Source organism: Vespula vulgaris, chromosome 3 (genome assembly GCF_905475345.1).
Source record: "Vespula vulgaris chromosome 3, iyVesVulg1.1, whole genome shotgun sequence".
Lineage (NCBI taxonomy): Eukaryota > Metazoa > Arthropoda > Insecta > Hymenoptera > Vespidae > Vespula > Vespula vulgaris.
In genome coordinates, this window is record NC_066588.1 from 9,655,890 (window position 1) to 9,667,500 (window position 11,611).

The 11,611-nt window shown below is 40.0% G+C and overlaps 2 protein-coding genes across 5 annotated transcripts in view; one reads left to right on the plus strand and one right to left on the minus strand.

The window, feature by feature from the left end:
- Positions 1–13: 13 nt before the first annotated feature.
- Positions 14–1,600, plus strand: LOC127062562 (probable RNA polymerase II nuclear localization protein SLC7A6OS). Its single transcript, XM_050991016.1, has 3 exons — positions 14–448; positions 534–794; positions 876–1,600. Exons 1-3 carry the CDS (start codon positions 281–283, stop codon positions 1,308–1,310), a joined length of 864 nt encoding a protein of 287 aa, XP_050846973.1. The 5' UTR covers positions 14–280; the 3' UTR covers positions 1,311–1,600.
- Positions 1,601–3,103: 1,503 nt separating this feature from the next.
- Positions 3,104–11,611, minus strand: part of LOC127062561 (zinc finger protein ush) — a 136,350-nt gene continuing 127,842 nt past the window's right edge. For 3 of the 4 annotated variants that reach the window (XM_050991015.1, XM_050991013.1, XM_050991014.1), the window contains exons 2-7: positions 6,827–7,083; positions 6,300–6,717; positions 4,943–6,098; positions 4,587–4,845; positions 4,267–4,500; positions 3,104–4,116 (exon numbers count right to left, since the gene is read on the minus strand). In XM_050991015.1, the coding sequence (XP_050846972.1) occupies positions 3,694–4,116; positions 4,267–4,500; positions 4,587–4,845; positions 4,943–6,098; positions 6,300–6,717; positions 6,827–7,083 (2,747 nt within the window). In that variant the 3' untranslated portion in view covers positions 3,104–3,693. Of the gene's footprint in view, positions 4,117–4,266; positions 4,501–4,586; positions 4,846–4,942; positions 6,099–6,299; positions 6,718–6,826; positions 7,084–7,223; positions 7,404–11,611 lie in introns of those variants that run through there. The other variant, XM_050991012.1, reaches the window with a different exon arrangement.

Consider the following 11,611-nt stretch of genomic DNA (forward strand, 5'->3'; position numbering starts at 1 on the left):
GAAAGAAAAATAATGAACAGTATAATGGTTTACAGTGTATCTGTCTACAGAGTAGTTTATCGATGATTCACAACATAAACGTAAAGAGATCGAAACTCATGTAATAGTGAACTACTTCATAAACGTGTTATAAGCATTTTTCAGTTGACTCGGAATTTGTTTATTAACAAAAGAAAAGAAAACATTTCTACATTATCGACGTTTTACAAAAATTCTTTCCAACAGTGTTTTGTGCTAAGTAGCATTTGAGGTCCCGTTTGCTTTTAAAAAGACAACAAAAATGGCAGCAATTTTACGTGTTAAACGTAGACACAACGATGAACCATTAAATGCATTGGTGATCGCATGTAAACGGTGTAAAACTACTGAAAATGATGAGATTGAAAATGCGACTGATTTAGCACCAGTAACCGCGGTTGTAAAATTTGCTGGAACAATCACGAATCAGGTAAGTTTTTTTGTCTTTTTCAAAAACAATATATACACTATGTGATAAATAAATAAATTAAAAACAATATTAATTGTTTCAATAGAACGAAGATGTCATCGAACATTTAGTGAAGACTGTGGGTAAAAATGAATTAAAAGCAAATTATAAGCGGCATGTTGTGGATGTTAAGAATGTAATACGCGAAAGAACTAAACAAATATCTATGGAAAATAGATATAAAGTCGTTAATTGTTGTCGTTCTTTGGATACATTAAATACTAATGAGTTAGAAGATACTATGACTGTAATAGATGTTGAAGACTCTCTTTCATGTTCGACTACAAAAAACGTAGATTCTGAAACAGTACGTGATGAAATCCTTTTTATTTAACGTTACTTGTATGAAACATTTTGTATATATGTGTATATATTTATATTGTTTCAGTTGGAAAATTTTGTATACGATTTATATTATACTCAAACTGGTAGTGATATGATAATAGATGATCTTGTATCCGTTCATGGTTTTGAACAAGAATTTGTATTTGATATGTTTAAAGATGAAGATGATTCCAGTAATGGATATGAAACTGAAGATTCCAATTCAGAATCTCATTGGTGGAACGATTATCCGGATACTGAACATTCAGATTTATCCGTAGATGAAGACGATATGAGAAGAGCTGTTATGAAAATTAACCTAGATGATGATGAATCATCGGATCTTTCAAGCGAAGATGATTTTATATGTGCTATAAATAAGAAAGATGTGGAACAATATGGTTATAAATATGCACAATATAAAGCAAAAATAAAGCAAGAATTAAGTGATACTGAAAGTGATTCAAGCGATGATGTTTCTGTATCACGAATTTTGTGACGATGATCACGATATTATATCCTTAAAAAAATTATCATATAAAGTTGTGGAATAATTATGATCATATGTCCTTGATTAATATACCAATAGATTTGTATTTGTAGCAGATAATTTTTAAAATGTGTAAGTCTTATGAATTTGATTGCATTCCAGAAAATGAATTAAAAAATTATTTTCATTTATACTTTTTCTATATTAGTGTGACAAGTGTGACAGTGTTGTGACAGTATGCCTAGATTATTTTATTATAGTAATGTATATCGCTTGAAATAAAACAAAAAATATTTGAATATGTGAAGGATAAAGTGAAAATCTGATTAAATAATAAGTGAAAGTATTATAGATACTCTATTCCCTTGACTTCTTCTGTTTTAATACCTGTAACAAAATAATTATGGTTTGTAAAGGTTGTAGAATTTTATTTGCATGTTTATATATTTATTACATATTTGTATAGATATATCTTGTGTGTAAAATTCATCTATCAAAATAAAAACAATAAAGTAAGCCTAGCATCGAGATGTTTGACAAAGGAAGATGTTTAGAAATATGAAAAAGAAAACTGTTCTTATTGAAAGAATGATGCGTAACACTATGCCACGTTATATAAACGTGATGGAAGTACCGGATAGAGATTTACAAATTTTCGCAACAAGTTATCTTCCGCTATATAATGTTAAATTTCATATTCAAGGTTTATGCATAATAAATTCCGACCACTTTTTCTTTCTGAGGGAATTAATTAATAAGTATTGCTCTATAAATAATATAACAAGAATACTCTCATGAAAGTATTTCAGAATACGTTCTATATAAATTTATCGGGGGAAAGCATTTTACATTAATTGTGTATATGAAAGTCAACAATAATCGTAGGAAGTTATTTAAATCAAGTAAATAGCCGATATTCTTGACGGCACTTTCTGCATCAGAATTCCGTATTAATTAATATTTAAACTCCTATCAAATTTTTATCATGAGGCCTTCGCATGAAGAAGTTGATGTCTTTTTAATGAACTCGTCATATGATATGGGTAGTACTGCGTATACACGTAACATGACCTTAACTCTAATTTTTACATTTACGCGCTCGCAATGAGTCGTGACTTGTATACAAGTACTCGCGGTGCTTTTTGATTGTATATGTGTGTCCATGTTTATGTTATGTACCTGCGTGTACGTGTCTATATGTACCTGTGTGTATGTGTTATGTAAACTGTGTCGTTAAAAATTCGCCGATTTTTATTGGAATTTAAATTATGATAATTTGACTATAATTTTATAAATAAAAGAAAATGTAACATAACGTAATGCAATGTAATTCGTGTGCTGAGACAGAACGAAGATTCGGTAGAAAATATCTGCCTAAATAATAATGCTTTTTGGCAAACTCACTTACGTTCGTGGAACGGTTATCGATGCACTAGTTACCCAACAAGTGTGAATGCGCCCTCATAGTTACCTACATATTTATACAGGAAATTTTCAAAAGATAACTGAATGTGACTCGCGTAAACGTGTTTTTCTTCTTTTTTTTCTTTTCCTCCTTATGTCGAAGGTAGACAAATTTTTCTTTCTACTAAATCTTTAAGCTCCCAAGAAAAGGAAGGGAGATATATATATATATATATGACGACACATGAAATCTTCAGTTATTCATAACCATCCTGTATATACATGTATGTGACCCTATATCGCCGACGTAACTTAATAGATTCAAAAATTGAGATTGGTATCATTATTTAAGATCGTTTCTACCTTTCCATAATACTCTAAGTATCTACTGTACAACATTTTACACTCACTTAATCATCTTTATTTAACCTTAGGTATGTCGATAATTACTATATACTACGAGATTATTGAATAGTCATGAGATTGCACAACTTTAATCGGATCGTCGATCGTGGTTCGGGAGATAAGCGCACCGATCATCTCATCTAACCGCAATTATTCTTTTATATACAAGAAGAATGATACGTTAAGCGTCACCATAAGATCGATATGATTTATATCTTATTAATTTGATCGATCCAACGGTAAACGATCTGACAGAAGGATCGATCGGCTCGCGACACTTTTGCCGCTTTATTATCGTTCGCGTAATTTTCCATGAATTCTATATACGAGAGTGCTTATGTACACATTATTGATGCGATTCGTCGGTTTATAATAAGTACGAAGAATTCCCTGGATCGACAAAAATCACATGATGGTAGTCAACTAAGTCGGTTAATCTGTAATCGCTATCATATTATATGTATATATTAACTGGCAACAATTAACAGACCCATCATCGTACACGTTCGCATCCATGTTTTTTTATTAATTCGAGAGAAAACAACGCGAAGATGAAATGTCTTTCGTCGTACGTTATAATAATCTAAAGTACGGATGCCTCGGTTCTACCGCTGGGCGGAGTCGTGGCGTTTGTCGAATTGTTGTTATTGTTGTTGTTGTTATTGTTACTCGCCTCACCGGCGTGACTCGAACAATAGAACTTTTTGTGCGCTATGAATGTGCTCAAATAATTGAAACTTATGTCGCATGACCGACAATAACGCGGTCCAGTCTTATTAGGATCGAGACTTTCCTCAGGCGGTGGACTCTCCTCGCGTTCTTGCTTCACCTTGCTGGTCACAGCCGCGGGTGGTGGCAAAACTGGTGGTTGAGGACTTTTGCGGACTTCGCTCTTCCCGTTGATCTGTACCTCCGCTGGTATTTCTTCCGGTGTGGTGGCAGGAGCAGGTTCGGGAGTAGGAAGAACGGCTTCGTCATCGAGTACGCACGTTATGTAATTTTCTTCCTACGGAAAGAAAGAAATTTCGTCGTGTATCTTTTTTTTGTTTTTTTTTTTGTTGTGTTTCTTTTTTGTCGTTTCTTCATTTTTTTTGTTCTTTTTCATTTCGAAGAGACGTCGATCGAATCTTTCAATTTTTCATATAGACGACCATACCTGAAGATCCGTGCCACGTTTCTCAAAGTGCATTCTTATGTGCGTTCGCATGCCACGTAACGTATTCCCTTTATAACGGCAAATCGTACATCTAAATGCTTTGACACCCTGATGAGCATCCATGTGACGTTGCGCTGCACCGGCCGTTGGACTGACAGCACCGCATACGGGACACCGCCAACCACCGGTCGGTCCGCCGCTGCAAGTGTGCGTACTACCTGTTTCGATTATCGCCTAAAAACGTTTATATCGTTCATGATATTTAAGTTGAACGCAACAAACCTTTGATTGTTTATTCATTTGTTTAATTGTTCACCTACCTTACATTTGGTGCACCGAGAATGGTGTTCTTGCGATTCGGGCCTCTTTGGACAGTAAAAAGCTTGATGAGCAACGAGATTATCCATGGAAGCGAATTTAATACCACATGCTGCACAGATTAACTGCACCAGTGGTGGTGAAGGAGTGCTAGGCGGTGGAGGGCTATTACTCACAGTCGTTTCCCTTGCTTGGCAATAATGTTTCTTGTGAGCGACGAAGTTTTCGTGTCGACAAAAGACGATGTTGCACTCCTTGCATCTGAAATGATATTTTTTTCGTCATAAATAATATCTTAAAAAGTAAGAACTTTTATAAGAACGAACAACTTTCTTCTTCTACAAGAGTATAGACTCACCTGGAGACACCGTGTTTAACGAGGACACCAGGTACGGGCACGGGAACAGGAGGAGGTGGTAACTCAGCTAGTCTGAGGGCTAGCTCGGTTTGAGGCGGTGGAGGTGCGGATCCGGTGCTGCTGCTTTGATTCGTACCGATCGACCTTGCTCGTGGACTGGCACTACCTCTGGACGATCTCGGGCTACCTGGTGGAGGAGGAAGCGAAGTTGGTGCCGGCGATACTCTGTTTTCTTTCTCGTCCTGATGTGCCGTCGGTGATCTTCTAACGCTGAGATCAAGAGGTGTCGAAACGGATGGCGAGGTGGAGGAACCAACGAGCGATGCTGGTGTGGTAGGTTTGTTGGCTGCTCTAAGGACGGCTGGTGGTTCGGTGATGGTATTCGTGCTGGCTAAGCCTCTCATCATTGGCTGCAAGGATCCATTTGGCAGTAGAAAGCAGGCCGTGTCGGGAGCGGGAAGAGCTGGTGCAGCTAGCACGCTGGCACCTCGTATGAGGGAATACGGCACAATGAGAATCGGATTGGTAGGTAATGCCAAACATGGCTGAGGTGGCGGAGAATCACCAGGACTCGAACTTGTAGGTGGTGAAGCTTTAGCCGAGGAAGATGCTCCTGTTGGTGCAGGAGGTGGTGGTGGGGGTGCACCATCCTTGACAACGTGCCTGGTACTACAGTAATGCGTTTTATGAGCCCGATAAGTCTTCAACGAATTAAATCTGATGTCACAATTGCGACAGTATCTCTCGGCTTCCTCGTTGAGGGAACCGTTCGAGGCCGTCGTCGAATTGTTTCCTGGCGTCGTTCCTGTCGTAGCCGTTACCGTTGGGATCGTCGGTGGCGCCGGAGATGCTGCATGCATTCGCATGTGTCGATTCAACGAGACCTTTTTATCAGCACTGTACGAACAATGCGGACAAGCGTAGGCCTTGCGTACTTCGAACTTGCTAGACTTCTCCTCGTCCTCGTCGTTGGTCGCGTCCTCCTCGAGACGCGGTCGATGGGCGCAATAGAAGGTACGATGAGCCTCTAAAGTACTGGCCGAACTAAAACGAATACCACAGGGTGGACAGATCAGAGGAGCTGGTCTAGCAGGTTCAACAGTGATCGTTTCTTTTCCGTCGGTTGGCAGGACGAACAAACGACCCGATGCAATCGCTGAAATCACAATTTCAATTTTTTAGTATCACGTTCTCGATCTAGGCATGTCATTTTGATAACGATCATATGAAATAACTTAGTAACAATGAAAAACTACAATCTAAAAAGAAATTTCAAAGCTCGAAGATAGCTTAGGGCTCGTTATCGCGGGGATATCGATTTCTTTGTAGTTTGAGAGATCTTTCGAGATAGATTTACCATTCTGTAGGCCAGCAGGTAAAGGTGGACCGGGATTAGGCGGCGATGCGTTCTCAGGCTTGACGGTAAGCGCCGCGACGGTGGCAGGCCGAAGAGCCGGATCCGTCGCTAGACTAGCATTGAGTCTCAGTCTTGGTGCAACGTCTTCTTCGAGTTTCATCTTTTTCGGATCCGGAGGTGTTTCGTCCACGATGCTGGATGTAGTGCTTGTGCGTCTCGTGGAATCCTCGGAGTCTCTCCTGGAACTTGATTCTCTTCTTCTTACTAACGAAGTTGACGACGAAGACGGTGGCCTCTGTTGACATTCTTCGTCTTTGACTATTACTACGCTCGACGATTCTTCGTCGACTTCCTTAGGACTGGATTCTCGAACGATCCTCGATAATCCGTGTCGATCTCTCTGCGTTTCTCTCGCGATCTACGAACAATTTGATCGATTGTTCAGTCTACCGTTTAAATTTGAAAAAAGAAAAACGAAAAGTAATATAAATAAATAAACGAAAAACTAATTAAATCTATTAGCTTACTTCTTCGGTGAGACTAGTGAGTCGCTTTCGAGCGTTCTCCGTGAGCACACTAAATCGTTGCTTGATGTCGTCGGCAGCTGAATTGAAGACTATACTATTCGAGGAGGAAGAAGCGTTCAGTCTCGGCGGAGGTGGTAAACTAGAGTCCTCCTCGACGTTTGCAGCTCCGACTGGACTAGACACGGCCGATCCACCACCCTCGACGCCGCTGCTCACCGATGGGGTCTTTTCGGAGTCACTCCAATCCTCATCCTCCCCTGTAATTAACACACTAAATTAATAATACGTAATCAAGCATTGTCATTAAATCCTCTTTCTTTTGTTTTTTACATATGCTTTCTTTTTGTTCTCTTTTTTTTTTATTTCTACAATCAATCGTCAGATAATATGTATGTACATTTTCTTATGAGCCGATGACGATGAGAGACCGATGACTCTCGAGAAACTACCATGATCTCGAAATCGATTATCGGGTGAAATCGATCGAGAAGGAAGAACGACACGCACATAAAACGATGCGTCTCTTTAGCCGTCCGAAGCTCTAATGGCTTCTCGCCACGCTAGTCGTTCCCCTCTTTCTCTCTCTCTCTCTCTCTCTCTCCACACACACACACACACACACACACACACACATACACATATATATTCTCAGCACCCTTCGAACCTTTCGAAATCCCCCTCCACGCAACACTCAGGATCTTTCTTACGTATTACGAACGGACTTGCCGAAGGGCTGCTGGGGTGATCCCAGCCCTGCACAGAATCGATAAGATTTCGACGTGTACCTGATTAATGACGCCTTTCGTTTCTCGCGTTGAAAGCTTCACGATACTGATGATTCTTCGTGAATTATTTAGTCTACGAATAAGTAAAGTCGATCGAAATGTCCGATAAACTAGATCAAGTGGTAGTTTTTAATTGTTAGATTAAATAAAGTGTATGTGTGTGTGTGTGTGTATATATATATATATAGAGAGAGAGAGAGGATGATGACTTCTGTGAAGGTCTAGAGCAAAGGCCAGGAGAACTCACGTCGAAGATATCAAGTATTGGCATCAATAGCCTCCTTCGTGTTCTCCTTGTCTCTCTAAATAAGTGTTCATCGATGAAGAAAGAGAGATGGCAAGCAACGTTTCTTCGCGCTAACCATCTCTCTTTCTTTCTGTCCTTTTCAAGCGTAATACTTCTCTCTCTCTCTCTCTCTCTCTCTCTCTCTCTCTCTCTCTCTCTGTGTGTTTTATTCTCCAGCAGCGATTCTTAATTGCGCGTGCATGCGAGTTCTCGGTGATCGAGAGAGGGCTGCGAAACACCACCGCGTGCAGACGCTCGCGCGGGTGCGCGCGCGTGCTCACAACGCGAACACACAAGCTTCTTTCTCTCCCACGAGCATGGTCCGGCTTGCCAACCACCTTCGCTCGGGGTGTAATATATCTCGAAAGGGGAGGGAGAGGGGCAAACACGGCCGCCATTAACATATCCGCGAGCCGATAAGCCTTTCTTGGAACCGATACCGCGCCCGTCTACACACCACCGACTCTCGGGGCTTTGTAGCTATGTTAGAAACGGAAAGGAGTGTGCGAGGATCGTAAAGGAAAAGGGTGGGGGTGGGTGGGACGAGCCGCGGAAGCCACCACCCAGATACACCTCCGCTTTCTTTGGACTTGCTTTTTCATAAAAAAAAAAGAGAAAAAAAGAAAACGACACATTTAATGTCATTTCTATTTTCTCTCTCTTTTTTTTTTCTATTTCTTCTACATTCTTCCAATACTGGACATTGTATCTGTTTGAAGAGAACGACAAGCAACAATGTTTTTTTTTGTTCTTTTATAGACCTGAATGTTGAGTCTGTTCGAAAATGGACCGGACAACAACTTCTCTTTTGTAACCTTTTAAATGGAAATGTTGAACCTTTTTTAAGTGGATAAGACAATACCTTCTTTTGTGACCTTTCAAACTTAAATGGTAAATCTATTTGAAGCGGACAAGATAACTTCGGTAATATCACTTTTATTGGACTTTTTTCTTTGTTCTTTTTTTTTGTTATCATATTGATAGATTCAATTAAATAAGACAAGTTGGTCCATCGTATTTTTTATCGTACAATATATCTCAGGGAATTGATTCTTAAAATATAAAAAGAAAAAGAAAATCATGAGATCGTAAGATCTTATGAGATTTTGATTGGACAGATATTGTACAGAACACGAAGCTAACATAATTAATTACCGTTAACATACGTTATATTTTCGTTATCTTGGTTGTAAAGATCTTGCGTTCTTCCTTTGCTGCTTCTTTTGAGATGAATAGGTAGTAGAAAAAGTATAAATCATGGAAATGGGTTCGTGTATATGAATACGCCGATTTCAAGAGGAATGCGAAACTGAAGTTACGAAGGATATAATGAGAGCTTCGAGAGTGTAAAATTATTTATTTCTTTGTGGTTGCGTTCAGGCAATTTTCCTTAAGCTTCCGCCACGTGTTTGATTTTTCTTCTCTCTCTCTCTCTCTCTCTCTCTCTCTCTCTCTCTCTCTCTCTCTCTCTCTCTCTCTCTCTCGTTCTCTCGTTTTTCTTTAGTCACGTAACAACACGCATAATGATTTACAGCATCACGTGTTTGAAAGCGACTTGTCAAAATTTGACACGCGTGCTGTGCTCGCGGTTGCGGCACTCGTTCGATCGATTCATCTTGATAGTTTTTCTTTTTCCTTTCCTTTCTTTCTTCTTTTCTATAAGATCGACGTCGCTCTTCATTATTCGCCACGGTACTTTAACAATGAGGGTACTTTTTCATTAAAGAGGGAAAGAGAGTGAGAGAAAGAGAGAGAGAGAAGAAGAAAGGGAAGATAAAAATCTTTTCATTGAATTTTAAACCTTCAACAATCTCTTTCTCAAAATCTCGCGTGTTAATAACTCGAGTAAACGTAATTAAAATCAGGCAGGATTATCGATAGAGTTACTCTAAGACCGAATCGAAATGCAAAAGACAGAACTAAAAGAGGAGTAGCATACCCTATCGATGAATAAACGAATATATATATATATATATATATATATATATATATATCTCATTGGAGCAACGCGCGACGTCGAGGTGTAAACGTACAGCTTACGTGCTCTACTATTTTCAGAAAGAGATCAGATCATCGTCGTTCAAAAGAAAGTATAAATACGATGGTAGGTGGCGGAGTAGGAGGAAGAAGAAGAATAAGAGAAGAAAGAAGAAGAAGAAATGAACGTAGCATCAGCATCAGCACCAGTACCAGCAACACCAGCAGCACCAGCAGCAACAGCAGCAACAGCAGAAGCAACAACGGTAGCAGCTTCATCGGCGCTATGCAAATAGGATCCTGATCGTGACGCGGGTAGGCAAACACGCGACGTACAGGTAACAGGCAGGCCCGGTGAGTCCTGAGTGAGTTCTCTTCTTTCCTTTCTCTGTATCGTCGTCGTCCTCGTCGTCGTCGTCGTCGCCTTCTTCTTCTTCTTCTTCTTCTTCTTCTTCTTCTTCTTCTTCTTCGATTCGTATATGTGAGTCTCTTTTTCACGGGGCCACGACCCATGCAAAAGATGCATGCCAGTCTTACAGATCCATCGGTGTTGCTGTTTCCTCTGGTGTTCCTACTGCTGGTACTGATGCTGATGCCTCTGTCTCTTTCCTACCTTTCTAGGCTTTCGTCTCTGTCTTCTTCTTCGTCATTCATTCTCTTCCTCTCTCTTCCGTTCTCTCTCTCTCTCTCTCTCTCTCTCTCTCTCTCTTAATCTTTTTCCACTGCTCTACACGCTGCATCGTGGAGATATGCTAATGCGGCCGTCCCGATCGTGACACTACGGCCACTAAGTGAGAGCTCAAGTCGCAACCTTCTCATCGACTTCTACGCCGCTTCGATACTATACTACTACCTCCTTCCTCTTCACCTCCTCAAACGTACCACTTGATCGAGGACGACCGGAGATTTCGTGGATCGAGATGGACACAGTATAGAATATATGCAACGATCCGATCCATTTTATTATTAACAACGAAACAATTGGAATATTTATTACCGATATCTAAGCGTCCGTTGATTTTTAAAGATTAAATATGCAAACAGCTATGAGTCACCGTAGCTGTAAAATTTGAATTTTCATCGAGTTAAAATACGAGTCCGTTTCACGTATGAGTCCATGCCCCGTCATTATTCGTTATTTGGATACAATCGTCTCTCTAGCATTTCTTTTTTCTTTCTTTTTTTTTCTTTCTCTCTCTTTCTTTTCTTATCTTCTCAAAGTCATCCCTTTTATCTATCTAATTTGTTTACGACAGAAACACGCTTCGTCTGTCTCGCCGAAAGATATTCGATTCCTCTAGAAATTTTTTTCCATTTTATTTTCCTACTCTCATCTCATCGATCGCTTCGCAGCTAATCTTCTAACGTCCGATGGGAGAACAGCGATTAGCCACGGACTAGGATTAGAATCCAAAGGTCTTCCTCCATTTACCCTAATCGAGAAAGTCCTCTAATTTTTTTTAACATCCGCCTTTAACGGCCTATCATAATTTCATGCGAGATCGTTATCCTTCTCCCGTTTCCCTCCTTCCTCTTCTCCTTTTCTCCCTTTCCCCAATCTCCACCACAGCTCCTTTTTCTGACTCGTAATTATGATCGTCAGATATTATTCCTACAAATCTCGAGAGAAAATTCATGAGCGAGCCAATATATTTTTCATACGAGCGGTTACTGTTGTTGCTGTTGTTGCTCCTCGCGTGAATCGAAACTCGAAAGTCGCTCGACTCGAAAGCATTC